Source organism: Balaenoptera acutorostrata, chromosome 10 (genome assembly GCF_949987535.1).
Source record: "Balaenoptera acutorostrata chromosome 10, mBalAcu1.1, whole genome shotgun sequence".
NCBI classification, from domain to species: Eukaryota; Metazoa; Chordata; class Mammalia; order Artiodactyla; family Balaenopteridae; genus Balaenoptera; species Balaenoptera acutorostrata.
Window position 1 is genome coordinate 48,934,204 of NC_080073.1, and position 12,147 is coordinate 48,946,350.

The 12,147-nt window shown below is 50.5% G+C and overlaps 1 protein-coding gene across 1 annotated transcript in view; it reads right to left on the reverse strand.

Annotated features, from left to right (window-relative positions):
• CTDSPL (CTD small phosphatase like) overlaps positions 1–7,027 on the reverse strand; it is a 127,804-nt gene extending 120,777 nt beyond the window's left edge. The window contains 2 exon segments of the mRNA XM_057555218.1: positions 6,615–6,881; positions 6,884–7,027. Of these exon segments, the coding sequence (XP_057411201.1) occupies positions 6,615–6,881; positions 6,884–6,923 (307 nt within the window). The 5' untranslated portion in view covers positions 6,924–7,027.
• Between the last annotated feature and the right edge of the window lie 5,120 nt (positions 7,028–12,147).

The window sequence follows — 12,147 nt, forward strand, 5'->3', positions numbered from 1 at the left end:
AGGTTTAATTCAATTCCTATCAAATCTCAGCAAGTTTTTTTTTAGTAGATATAGACAAGAGTATTGTAGAATATATATAGAAAGACAAAGGAACTATAACAGCTAAAACAATTTTGAAAAAGAACAAAATTTGGAGGAATCAGGCTACCCTATCTCAAAACTTAATATATAGCTACAGTAATCAAGACTGTGATACAGGCAAAGGGATAGACACATAAATCAGTGGAACAAAATAAAAAACTCAGAAAGAGACCTACACAAATATGATGCACTGATTTTTGACAGAGATGGAAAAGAAATGCAAAAGCGGAAGTAAAGCCTTTCCAACAAATGTGGCTAAAGTAATTCGACAGCCAGAGACAAAAACTGAATCTAAGTCAATCACCTTATAAAAATTAAATCAGAATAGATAATGGTATTAAATATAAAATGTAAAACTACAAAACTTTTGGGAAAAGCATATGAGAAAATCTTTGGGATCTAGTGCTAGATAGAGTTCTTAGAGTTGACCTCAAAAGCACAATCAATAGAAGGAAAAACTGATATATTGTACCTTATCAAAATTTAAAACTTTTGTTCTGCAAAAGTCTGTGTTAGGATGAAAATACAAGCTAAAGATAAGGAGAAAATATTTGCAAACCACATATCTGATGAAGGACTAATATCTAGAATATGAAAAGAATTCTCAAAACTCAACAGTAAAAAAAAAATCCAGTTAGAACACAGACAAAAGACACGAAGGGACATCCCATCAGAGAAAATATACAGAAGGAAAAGAGCACATGAAAAGAAGTTCAACATCATTAGCCATCAGGGAAATGCAAATAAAACCACAATGAGATACCACTACATGCTTATCAGAATGGCTAATATAAAAAAGTGACATCAAATGCTGGTGAGGATGTGGTTCTCCACATTGGGTCATTCACACATTGTTGGTGAGACTGTAAACTGGTACATTTAATCTGGAAAACAGTTTGGCAGTTTCTTTAAAAAGTAAGTATGCAACTACCATATGAGCCAGCAATTGCGTGCCTGGGTATTTATCCTGGAGAAACAAAGACTTATGTCTACCCAAAAACCTGTCCACTAATGTTTATAGCAGCTTTATTTGTAATAGCCCAAACCCAGAAATGATCAGATGTTCTTCAAAGAGTAAATGGTTAAACAAACTGTAGTATCCATGTCATGGAAAACTACTCAGCAATAAAGAAGAATAAAATATTGATACAAGCAACAACCTGGCTGAAAATCCAGAGAATTATGCTGAATGAAAAAAGTCAATTCCAAAAGAGCACATATTGTTTGACTCCATTTATATACATTTATATACTTTATTTATTTATTTTTAATTAATTTATTTATTTTTGGCTGCCTTGGGTTTTCATTGCTGCACGCGGGCTTTCTCTAGTTGCGTCGAGCGGGGGCTACTCTTCCTTGAGGTGCGTGGGCTTCTCATTGCGGTGGCTTCTCTTGTTGCAGAGCATGGGCTCTAGGCACGCGAGCTTCAGTAGTTGTGGCCCGCAGGCTCAGTAGTTGTGGCTCGCAGGCTCTAGAGCACAGGCTCAGTAGTTGTGGCATATGGGCTTAGGTGCTCTGCGGCATGTGGGATCTTCCCGGACCAGGGCTCGAACCTGTGTCCCCTGCATTGGCAGGCGGATTCTTAACCACTGCACCACCAGGGAAGCCCCTATACATTTATATAAAGTGACAAAATTTCAGAAATGAAGAACAGACTAGTGGTTGCCAATGGGCTGAGAAGGGGTGAGGATGGGAGGGAAGTAGGTGTGGTTATAAAATGGCCCCATGAGGGATCTTCCAGGTGATGGAATTTTTCTGCATCCTGACTACACCAGTGATTTTGTACTAAAGTTTTGCAAGATGCTAATATGGGCAGGAACTAGGTGTCGGGGTGGGGCGGGGGGGAGGTCAGGAGATCTCTGTGTGATTTCTTACAACTGCATGTAAATGCACAGTTATCTCCAAATAAAAAGTTTATTATTAAAAAGCTAATCAAACTGAATCTACTTCAAATGTGTTCCGGCATCTGAAATAACTATTGCTTCCAGGAATCTTCTCCTTGCTATAATTTTGTTAGCAGCCCAAAGGTTAAAGGTTTCTGAGTTAAGCTTAAGTGTTGCAAACATTTGGGGGAAGTATACCTAGCATTTTAGGCCAAAATTCTGCCAAAACAAACTTGCCTGCAGAAATCTCATCAAGCGACATGTATTAGCTTACAAAAATTTGTTCCTTTTTTTTAGTTAAAAAAATTCTTCTGTAAAGCACAAGTACATTTTCATTAATATTTAAACAAAAAGGCAAAGTTCCCTCGCTTCCCATCCCAGTCTTTTCCCCAGGGAAATATTGTCTGTTTGAAGTATTTCCTTCAGGTTTTTTTCAGATTATTTTTTGTGCATCTCTAGACATATGTACAGTTTTATGTGTGTGTCTGATTTTTTTTTTAAATAGAGACAGGATCACAATGTTTATACTGTTCTTCAAATTCCTTTTTCCCCCTGCTTCCAAATGTCTTGGAAATTTGCACGTTAGTATGTTTAGATCTATGTTTACTCATTCTTTTCAAGTACCTTGCAGTATTCTATGGAATTGATGTACCACAGTCTAATCCTTTGACACTTAGGATATTTCCAATTTTTGCTATTGCAAGCAATGTAGCCATTGGTGAAAATCCTTGTGCTGTTTCTTGGAGCACATATGAGGATATTTCTCTAGGAGAGAAATCCAGAAGTAGACCGGGGCTTTGCAGGTGTGGCCAAAATTGTTGATTGGCTGAACCGACACCTGTTCCCACCTATTGCCAATCATCTTCTCCTCTCCCACCTCCAAAACAAAGGCTCGACTGACTACATGACCAGTTCTGGCCAATTACACATCAGCAAAAGTTTGCTGGGCCGTCCCTAGGAGTGTTTCTGCTTTCCAAGTAAAAAGGGCTGAACATGACTGGCACTGTCCCTTTTTCCTGCCCTGAAGGTGGCTGTGGTGTTTGGAGGGGTGGCAGCCATGTTACAACATGTAGGAAAGTCAAGGGAATCACAGTAATGTCAGCCCTGATACTAATGAGTTGCTGAACCAAAGCCAGCCGGCAGTTACCTCCAGACTGCTTGCTATGTGACAAGAATAAACTCCTATCAGGTTAAGTCTGGTTTTCTGTTACTTGCAGCCAAATGTGTTCCTAAATGAGTCAGTACTAAATTACTCTCTAAAAAGTCTGTACTCTATTCTCTCACAGAAGACTACAAAAGTATTCGTTTCCCAAAACTTTTGTTTACTTTGAATGTTGTCAGTCACTTAAATATTTAACCTAGCTGATGCATGAAAAAATTTCACAGGAAGTAAAGTGTCATTTCAGACACTTACTGGACATTCAAATTTCCTCTTCTATGATTTTTCTTGTTGATATCTCTTGACCACTCTTTTACTGTACTGTTTGACTTTTTCATATTGATTTGTAAGAATAAATTTCCAGATAGCAAAGCAAGCTGAGCTAAACTCACAGGTAAAACTGTCTCTGCATCTTTATACTATCAGTCAAGTCAAACACGATTACAAAAAAATCTTCGGTAACAGGCCACACCTCTGACAGGGAGAGTCATCTCTGAGTGGTGCACCACCACGTGGCAAAGTGTCAAAAAGTAATTCAACTCGTGCAAACTGCCCCCACCCCCGCCCAAGCCCATGCTTACTACTTTCTCTGCAAACCTAAACCTAAAGAAAGGTTTACGGGATAGTGACACACTGGTGAACCAGGCAGAGTCTTTAACATACCTCATCTCATTTAACCCCCAAATCAAACCCAAAACGCAGTCATTATTATTCCTATTTTAAGAACAAATGATAACAGTAAACTTTTAAAACAAAGCATTTCTTTCCTATCACAAAAACTTACAACATTCCAGGCCCCATAATAAAAACCAAAATGATTAAGTATTTACCTAAAACTCAAATGATATAAAATACATTGTGCCTGTTTTGTCTCCAATAAATTGTTTTTTTTTTATTAGAGTCCTGAGATCTTAAGCTATATCTCATCTACTGTGTATACCAAATGGAAGGCACCTTATAAATACCATATTTTATTAAAAATTAAAATTGGCAATTAAAAATAAATAAAAATAAAATACATTGTGCCTATCTAAATATATCAACATGCTTAAGCAAGAAACATTGCTAAACCTGTTTAGTGGTTTATGAATCTGAAGAAGCTATTCCAAAGCTTGGCTCTAAAGTTTATTGCCACACTATAGTTAACCAAAATTATTTCCAGCTTTTAAAGTGAAAAACTAAATTGAGTAGGATTTTAATGCTTCAACAAGAAGCATCTACTAGCTAGCCACCCCATCCCAGAGCGGCAGGTGAGGAATTCCTCTAATCAGTTACCAACCAACCAATCTGACACTAGAAAACAAACAAAATAAACAGTTAAAGATAATAAAAGATTATCATGGAGAGCAATGTAAATGAGTTGAATAGAACAAGCACCATCCTTGATTATTTGTACATGGTTTGGATTTTGGATAACTGACTCCACTTTAGAAGCCTAGCAGCTAGAGGAAAAGAGAAAGTTGGGGAAGCTCCTGCTCCTGGAACCAGGTGGGGAGCAGCAGGAAGGCTGAAGCCTTGACAAATATTTCCTTGCTTTCCACCACCCCTCTCCTCACAAGAGCTGTGGATTCTCTCTGGCAAAGCATCACACAAAGCACTCAATCCACAGCGGGAGAGAAGCAGAGGCATCAAATCTCCTTGATGCCTCCAACCAAAACGTCCCTGAGGGGACATGCCCAGCCCAGAGCCAGCAGGCCAGGGCCCCAAGAACTAACAGCCCCAGCGGCAGGAAGGCCAGACCAACCAAGGTGCTGCCCACTTGGGCCCCAGAGAGACATGAAGATTCATCTGGAGCATCCTTTTGCAGAGTTTTTTATAGCCCATTTGTAAGGCACAGAAAAATGCCTGGGGGAGTCTGATTTCTAATTTTACGTAAAAGAAAACAAATCCACAGACTTACAGTGTTTATGGTCTATGAAAGTGCAAATGGGTTGACAAATCCCCAATCTCAGGGTGCCTCTGGTGGTTTCTTGCATTTTCCTGGTGGGCTTGCTCAGCCGTTCCTGCCTGGGGAGAGGCAATGGGGTGTTCTCCCCACCCCCACGCCACTGCTCCGTAGGGCTGCACACCTCACCCGACTGGCACAAGAGTAATAACACATGGAAGGAAATCTGACTCTGTCAAAGTCAAAGGCCAGGCCTGGAGAGGGGAGGGGCGTGTCCTGGTGGGCTGCTCCTGACCTGGGTCCAGGTATTTGCCGGGCGCATAACAGGAAGCTTTAGTCACCAGAACAAAACAAGCCAGATTCCTTGGCCCTTCAAAACTTTGCAAGCCTCAGGCCAGCTCACTAAAGGGACAGTAAGCAGGGCACATGAGAGAGGGGACAACAGGTCTCCAAGAGGGGCAGGGACACAAAGGAAAAGAGCAAAAAAGATAACAGAAGTGGGTGACGGGGCCAAAATGTGCTGAAATCAGACCAGGTGCTGCAGCACAGTGCCGACTCTCTGGGAAGGGATACACCTGGCCCCCAAGGGCTCCTCCAGTGCCCATTAGAGCTGGGCCCTAAAAGGACCCAGGGAGGACCAGGCCTCGCAGATGCGCCCAGCAGGCTGGTGTCACTGAGACAGCAGAGTCAAGGAGGGCGGATGGCTCAGCAATGCTCCCCCCGACCCCCTACCCTACTTGTGCAACCAACTAAACGCACGGCACACAGCCTCACTGTCGGGTGTGCACGCTGCACACACAGGCTCATGGTCAGGCACAGCGCACACACAGCCTTCTTAGGTGTGAGTGCACACACACATACACCCTCCCAGTTGACGGACACAACATATCCAACCTGCCAGTTGGGTGCTGTAGGCACACAATCATCTGCACACACAAACTCTGTCAGGAGTGAACACATACGAACTCTCAGGCTCAGGCTCTTTTGGGCACGCACACATACATTCCGCAACCTCCTAGTCAGGTACACAGAAACCTCTACATAAGGTACACACCCGCACTCACAGCCTGTCAGGAAAACCCGAGCGCACCACCTCTGTTAGGTGCACACACACACCTTTACCGTCTCTCAGTTGGTGTGTGCCCACCCACAACATGCAAGTGCACACACACACATATAATCCGATAGACACATACACACACTCCCAACGTGTCGGGTGCACGACACTCACAACTTCTCCGTTAAGTGCACACACACCCTTCCAACGTCTGTCTCCTGCACACACACTTCCAACCTGCCAGGAACACACACGCGCGCTCACAACTTCTCCGTCGGCGTGAGCGCACACACAAACTCCCGGCCGGCAGGGTCGGCCCCACATTGCCACCACCCCCCCCGGGAGAGGCGCACGCCCCCTCCCGCGCCCCGGGTTGCGCGGCCATACTCCCCCTCCCGCCGGCACCCGCAAGCCGGCCTCCCTGCGGCGCACCCCGCACCCACGCACCCCTGCACCCTTCCCCCAGCCCGCGCCGGCGCCCGGCAGCCAACTCCGGCCGCGCGGGGAGTGCCCACGCCCCCGGTCCGCCCCGCCCGCGCCCCTCCTCACCTTTCTCGCTGGCGCCCGGGGCCCGGCCCTCGTCCTCCTTGGGGTTGGTCACCTGGGTGATGATGGCCGGGCCGTCCATGGGTGCGCGGCACGGCGGCAGCCCGCCGGCCCGGCCCCCCGGCAGCCAGGCGCACGGGCGCGCGGCGCGGGGGGCGCGCGGGGCCGCGGGCCGTGGGGGGCGCTCGCCGCCGCCGCCGCCTGGGCGCGCCCGCCGCCCGTCCCCGCTCTCTGGGAGAGGCGGCCCGGGCCCGCGCCCCCGCTCCCGCCGCCGCCGCCGCTGGGCTGGAGCGGCCGCCGCCTCGTCACCATGAACCCCGGAGCCGCGCCCGGGAGAGCCGCGCACGGGGAGGCGGAGCGGGAGGCCGGGCGCCGCGGGAAGCGGGAGCGGGCGAGGGGGAAGGAGCGAGCGAGGAGCGAGGGCGGGCGGGCGGGAGAGAGGGAGGGAACGAGGGAGGGAACGAGGGAAAGCGGGAGGGCGGGCGGGTGGGTGTGTCCCGGCCCGAGGACCGGCCTCCGCCGCCGCTGCCGCCGCCGCTGCCCGCCGGCCCTGGGGGGAGAGGGTTGCGGGGTGAGGCGGAGGCGGTGAGTGGAGGGCGGGCGGGGGTCTTGGGCAGACGAGTGGGGTGAGGGGCTTGGGGTGGAGGGGATTCCAGAGGGATCCTGGCGGTAGGTAAGAGGGCCGGGGTGTGTGGGGTTGTCAGGGGTTCTGGGAAAATGAGTGGGGTGAGCGGCCTGGGGTGCGAGGGCCGTGAGGAGGAGTCCGGCAGATGAGTGGGCTAAGGGGCGTGGGGGGCTAGGCAGGGGCCCGCGGGGGTGCGGGTAGGGCTCGGAAGGGTGTTCAGAGTGGGACCCCGGCGGCCCGAGGAGGGATCGCATGGGTGCGAGAGTGAGGAGGGCCCTGGGAGGGATGTTTACCGGGAGGAGGCAGGAAGAGTAGGAGGCAGATGTGAGGGAAGAGGAGGAGGGTCCCGAGAGGGTGTCTTGGGGGAGGTGCTGGGTGAGGGGCATCCCGGCGCGGGAAGCGAGGGGTCAGGGACTTGGGCGCGGAGGGCAGCGGTTTGCGGAGGTAGAGGCTGCTAAGAGAGGTCCCTTACACCGAGGCGGCCCGCGGAGGGGTCCGGGGCGCTGGTGCGAGGAAGAACCCCTGAGTGCGAGGAAGGTTCAGGAGGGACCCGAGGGTGCGCCGGTCAACGGAGGGGTCCCAGAGTGTGGGGAATCCTGAAGGGTCCGGATATGCGGGACCCAAGAGTGACCAGGGGTTGGGTGGGGGGAGGAGGAGTCTGCGGACGGAGCTGGAGGCTCCAGGCGGGGGATGCTTGCAGAACCGGTTTCAGCATTGGACCCTAGAGCCCGCGTGCTGGACGGTGGGTCCTCGAGGACCAACCTCATGGCACGTGGGGGATGTAGGCGTCGAGCGGGGCCTGGGCAGTGGGCAATTCCGGGTGCTGTTGCAGTAAGGGGCCCGGCCGGGGTAGCGGGTCGAAGGCTGAAGAGAGGAAGGGGCCTGTGGCGGGCCGAGCTGAGCAATTATTGTGCTTCTGAAGAGCAGCCAGCCAGTCAGGTCTGGGGCGAGGGCGAGGGCGAGAGCGCGAGCAAGACGGGAAAGTGCCCCCTCACCCTTGGTGGGTCTGGGCCCTTTCGCGCCCGCGCCTTCGCTTTCCAACTTGGAAGCTGCACTGGCAGCCCGGTAAGCCAGGGGGCCGGGCAGTGCCGCAGGGGGGCGGACCTGGGGGCGGGAGGGGAGCACTCGCGCGCGCTCTCCACCAATCAGGAGGACCTGGGCGGGCCTGCGGAGCGTGACGTAGGTGGGCAAGGCTGAGTGGGCGGACTGCTGCTTGGAGCTCCCTGCCTCCTTGCGCCCGGTTGCGCGCGCACTTCAGGCGTTATAGGCACGTCCGTCCATGTTGTGGCTGAAAGGAAGCCAGGCCCTTAGGACTTTTCTCACTCCCTAACCCCTGGAACCCGGAGCTGGTTACCGCGAGGTAACGTGCTCACCGGGAGAAGCAAGGAGACTCTCCAAAGTTTTCAAGTACACTTCCGGAGGCGCCTCTGGCGAAGGGCAGCCCGCAGATCTAGCGGGTGTCTGCACGGGGTGGAGCCCAGTGAGGGTTCCGGTCTGGGAGACAGTCCTGGGACAGGGCTCCTGTGGCAGGTGGGAAAACATTTCAGGGGAGCTGCTCTAAAAGGCAGTTAGGCAAGCTGTAGGGGTTTTGCCCCCAAATCCAGGACCTCAAGTGACATCCTGGCTTTGAGCTTCTGCGTGGGTCCTGGTGCCCGCTGCCTTGGCGTGGGCTCATGTGTGAGTAGCTGCTCTTCTGTTGGCTCCTTTGGGACCATAGTGATTTCCTGGGACAGCTGAGCAAAGAAGGTTGAAGCGAAGTTCCCTTTTGGTTAGGAAGGTGTAAGTAGCCCAGGCTCCAGCGCATGCCCAGCCTAACCCTCCGAAGTGCAGAGCAGATTAGGGCCCCATGGCACCCAGGACTTCCCTTGTCCCCACTTCTAACGCTCTTTGCATTTGTTCAGAGGCTATGGCTGGCCCAGGGGCTGGCAAATTAAAATGTTCTCTGAATTCAGAAAAGGGAACCCTCCTACACTGTTGGTGGGAATGTAGAATGGTGCAGCCACTATGGAGAACAGTATGGGGGTTCCTCAAAAAAACTAGAGTTGCCATATGATCCGGCAATCCCACCCCTGGGCATATATCCGGACAAAACTATAATTTGAAAAGATACATGCCCGCAGTCTGTGGCATGACGTGTTTCACAGGCAGGTCTGGTGACATCTTGGCACACACAGGAACAAGCTCATTCGTACACAGGCTCAAATTCATGCCAGGACACAGGGCGCACCCGTGACAAGGTTGTCTCTGCCCAGGCTGGTTTGTCCCACCTTGGCACTGCCCTCCCTTGCCCTCTGGCCTTCCCTGGCCCAGAAGTTCCCCTGGAATCCTGGTCCTCTGCCCTCCTGGTCTTGGATCATCCCTCATGCACATGAACACAAGTGAGAGCAAGGGAGCGTCTGCAGGCAATTTCTATTTTTTGCGCAAACTTCCCCAGAGACCTGGGGAAAGAGAGGGCTGGGCTGTCTCCTTTGGAACTGGAGGAGTGGAGAATACAGGGAGGAAAAAATAAGATCTCAATAAATCAGCCCATCTCTGACTCCACTCTCCCTCTCTCCCCCTTTCTTCCCGCCCCCAAGCCTCCCCCCTTTAGTTCCCTACCCCCGCACGCTTGGGCGCCTCTGCCTCACCTTGTCTTCCTGCACTGCTGCCCCCGAAGCACCGCTAAAGCTTCACCCCAGGGAACCCCCACCAACTACCCAGTCTTGTGCTCCACACCTGAGTGCTGGGCTGGGGTAGGTGGAGAACGGGGGTGGCGTGTGGGGACCGGGGCTGAGGAGGCCCTGTCTCTGCTGAAAGAGGCCATGGGCAAGTGCTCCCTCTCTCTGGGCCTCCCTTTTGCAGGCAGGAACACGCAGATGACGGTCTGTTGCCAGAAGGCTCTGGAATGAGTACGGACCACAAGGGGGCACCTGTCCCGGTCTGAGCTTGGAGCTGGGACTGAGGAAGTGAAATTTCTGGACATTTTTGGATGATTAAAATTATTTTTAAAATAGTAAAAGTAAAATATTTTGGAGAAATGAAGGAGATACTAGCCACCCACATGGATTTGTCCAGACCTTGAGTGTTCACAAAGCTCTTTAACATTTTCTGTCTCTGTGAGTCCCACGATGAAGGCAGGTGGGTGTCCCCCATCCTGCTTGCTTACTGTATGCCAAGCTCTGGCTGGGTGCCATGTGCCTCCAAGAGTGAGAGGCTCCCTTGGCTGCAAGGAATGGAGACTCTCTTGGGGAAGGATTAGCATGAGGGTCTCAGAGCAGGGCTCTCTGCCCCATCCAAGGCCACACAGGAGCCCAGCTCAGACCCTGGAGAAACCCACTACCTGAAGGCCTCAGGAATGATGAGGTCCTACTACTGACCTCAGGAAACTGGATCATTCAGGACCAGAGCCACTCTAGCCCAGCACTCCTGTTATTCCAGAATAAGTCATGTGTCATGAATGAGACTCTCTTAGGGTCTAACCACTTGTCTCCTGCTAGCAACTCACTCATTTCCCTTTTCTTTTTCTTTATTTATTTTTTGTGGCCATGCTGCGTGGCTTGCTGGATCTCAGTTCCCCCACCAGGGATTGAACCAGGGCCACGGCAGTGAAAGCACCAAATCCTAACCACTAGACCACCAGGAAACTCCTGACTCATTTTCCTAAGTCCCAGTTTAAATTCTGGAAAGAGAATTTGTTCAGCTTAGTTCATTACCATTGTTCAAGTTACTATAGTTGTATAAAAATTACTCTAAAACTTAGTGACTTAAAAAAATATTTCTATGCATATAACTTACAATTTGGGCAGGACTTGACATGTGTAGCTCATCTCTGCTTTACATGGTGTCACCTGGGCTGCTTGAAGGCTGGGGGCCAGAATCATCTGAAAGCTCACTTTCTCACATTGCAATTGATGCCAGCTGTAAGGCTGAGCCCTTTGGGCTCTTGGCTGGAAAACCTACAAATGGTTGTATTAGCCATGGCTTTTATTTACTATACTCTGATGTTTTGACATCTTGGGGCCTTGCTGACTCTAGAGCGACTGCCCATCCCAGGGCTACCTCATTCCTAGAGAAAGCAAATAACTGGCTTATAAACATGTCTTTCATATGCAAACCGATCAACCCAGAGCCCATTCCCCCAGCCACCTCCTTTTTGGAGCTATTACACTCCAGGCCATTATTGCCCTAATCACCTTAGGATCAGGTACCAGACAACTAGAGATAGTCCCTACATCCTAGAGCCCACCGAAATTATTCTAACTAGCCAATCCTAAACCACTAACCCCGTCTCACCTGTTCCTTTCCATAGAAACCACAGTAAAGTCTCTTGCTACAGTTTCCCTTTCTCCCTCTGCCTCCTGACCCACCCTGGGGCTTCCCCACGTGCCATCCCCCTTCCCGTGGCATGGGGCACCCCCTTCTCTTGGAAATTCTGAGTATAACAAACTGTCTTTTCAATGGCAGTCTTCTTTTGGCCTTTCCAAGGCCCGATCATCAGGGAGCCTGCTCTGAGTTCAGTATTCCTGGGCTGTGTTCCCCTTGGCCTTTGGACCTACTAATCGGGAAAGTACAGTTGCAGAGTGAGAAGGGAGAGGTGGCAGGAATGTCCCCTGGATCAGTCTGCAAACTGCTTTAACACATCCTGGCTCTGGCAGATTGGGCTGCACCCTCAGATGAGACCATCCCATATACTGCACAGGGCCCCTGAAGGAGGCCCTGCTACGCAGAAAAGTTTGGTGTGCCAAGAACAACATTTCCCTCTCATATATTGAAACACATTTTCTTCTTTCCTAACTTAATTCAACTTTAAAGTCTCCTTTCCCCCTTTACTGATATAAACACATTTTCCTCAACAGTGGGGTTCTGAAAGATGCTTAGATACCCCCCTAGTGCTGTGTATGACTGAGACCAGGAAAACCAGGCGACAAGTTT